The sequence below is a fragment of the Drosophila rhopaloa genome, unplaced genomic scaffold (genome assembly GCF_018152115.1).
Source record: "Drosophila rhopaloa isolate 14029-0021.01 unplaced genomic scaffold, ASM1815211v1 contig_42, whole genome shotgun sequence".
Taxonomy (NCBI): domain Eukaryota; kingdom Metazoa; phylum Arthropoda; class Insecta; order Diptera; family Drosophilidae; genus Drosophila; species Drosophila rhopaloa.
Genome location: NW_025335137.1, coordinates 1 through 1,740, shown reverse-complemented (window position 1 = coordinate 1,740; position 1,740 = coordinate 1). Strand labels below are relative to the sequence as shown.

The 1,740-nt window shown below is 49.7% G+C and overlaps 1 protein-coding gene across 1 annotated transcript; it reads left to right on the top strand.

Moving 5' to 3' along the window:
* The first annotated feature begins 227 nt into the window (after positions 1–227).
* Positions 228–1,197, top strand: LOC108041736 (serine protease 1-like). The gene is made up of 2 exons (XM_017119741.2): positions 228–511; positions 581–1,197. Exons 1-2 carry the CDS (start codon positions 255–257, stop codon positions 1,143–1,145), a joined length of 822 nt encoding a protein of 273 aa, XP_016975230.2. The 5' UTR covers positions 228–254; the 3' UTR covers positions 1,146–1,197.
* The last annotated feature ends 543 nt before the right edge of the window (positions 1,198–1,740 follow it).

Below are 1,740 nucleotides of genomic sequence, written 5' to 3'. Positions count from 1 at the left end.
TCGGGATTAATACCCTTGGATTGGGAAAGTAATGTTGGCGGCCGAGTGGCTGAAGTTCATTCATTCATATCTTCCGCACAAATCTCGACAGATAAGGTGGTTCGAACCGACTTTGGTGGCCCTATCTAATCACGGGAGCTCTATTTGTGAAATGCAACCTAATCGCAGACGCGATTTCTCCACTATAAAAGACCCTTGCCGGGCCATGGTGGAGCAGTTGAGTTCCCTTCACTGAACACGCAACAATCACCGAGATGAAGTTCCTGATCATCCTTGCCTTGGCCGTGGCCGCCTCCGCCCTTCCGGAGCCGGAGCTGCGTCACCGCAGCCGCGAGATGCCCGTGGTGGGCAGCATCGAGGGCCGCATCACCGGAGGAGCCAACGCCGCCGTCGGCCAGTTCCCCTACCAGGTGGGACTCTCCCTGAAGCTGAGCGCTCTGTCCAGCGCCTGGTGCGGTGGCTCCTTGATCGGCAGCCAGTGGGTGCTGACTGCTGCTCACTGTACCGAGGGGTGAGTGTCCTTTCTGGTCTGGCAGGATGTACAGGTTTTCTTAAACAATTGATCTTCTTAACCGCGCAGAGTTCAGTCCGTGACCGTCTACCTGGGCGCCACCGTGCGTACCTCCGCTGAGGTTACCCAGACCATCTCCAGCTCCAAAATCATCATCCACAGCGGCTGGAACAGCGCCAAGCTGCTCAACGACATCTCCCTGATCCAGATCGCCGCCGTGGCCAGCAGCAGCAGGATTAGCGCCGTCAAGCTGCCCTCCATCGCCAGCTCCTACTCGACTTACACCGGTGAGACCGTGGTCGCCTCCGGATGGGGCCGCACCAGCGACACCGCCAACTCCGTTGCCACCAACCTGCAGTACGTCGACCTGACTGTCATCACCAACACCGTGTGCGCCAACACCTACGGCACCTCGATCGTGACCAGCTCCAACATTTGCGTTGCCACCCCCAACGGCCAGTCCACCTGCAACGGTGACTCCGGCGGTCCTCTGGTCCTCAAGAGCACCACCACCCAGGTCGGTCTGACCTCCTTCGGTGCCGCTGCCGGTTGCGAGAAGGGCTACCCCGCTGCCTTCACCCGTCTGACCAGCTACCTGGATTGGATCAAGTCCAACACTGGCATCTCCTACTAAGGAGTGGTCCGGGACTAACATTTCGCACAAAAATAAAACGATTTCTATTGAACATGAATGGATCAATGATTTGGTGGGGGGAGGTTTCATCAAACATCTCTACTTAGCCACTCGATAAAGAACACAATAGTAATTACGTTTACCAGTAAACATTAAACTTCATTATTTTCCGGATTGTTCTGACGAATCTAATTGATATCGAGTTAAAAAATATATTAATCACGATTGTTCAGAAAAACATGATTAGTTAAAAAAAAAATTTTGAACCAATAAAAAACCAGAAAGAAAGCCAGTCTCGGCCATCCGAAGATTATATACCCTTCGGCTCTTGCAAAAATTAAATATTATAGACTCAATTTCGATGATCAAATAGATTAAAGCTGTTTTCCGCTACTTACTATATATGGTTAGGGGTATATGTTGAGAAACAACGAAGCAAACATTTTATTTTCCTTTTTAACGGGGTAGAGTCTATCGGATATTTATAAAACTGAAACCGTATTGATAAATATGATATATCTCGAAGTATATGGACATATGTTAAGAAACATCGAAGCTCTAATTTTATTTATTTTTTAATGCATTGAAAAAGCTA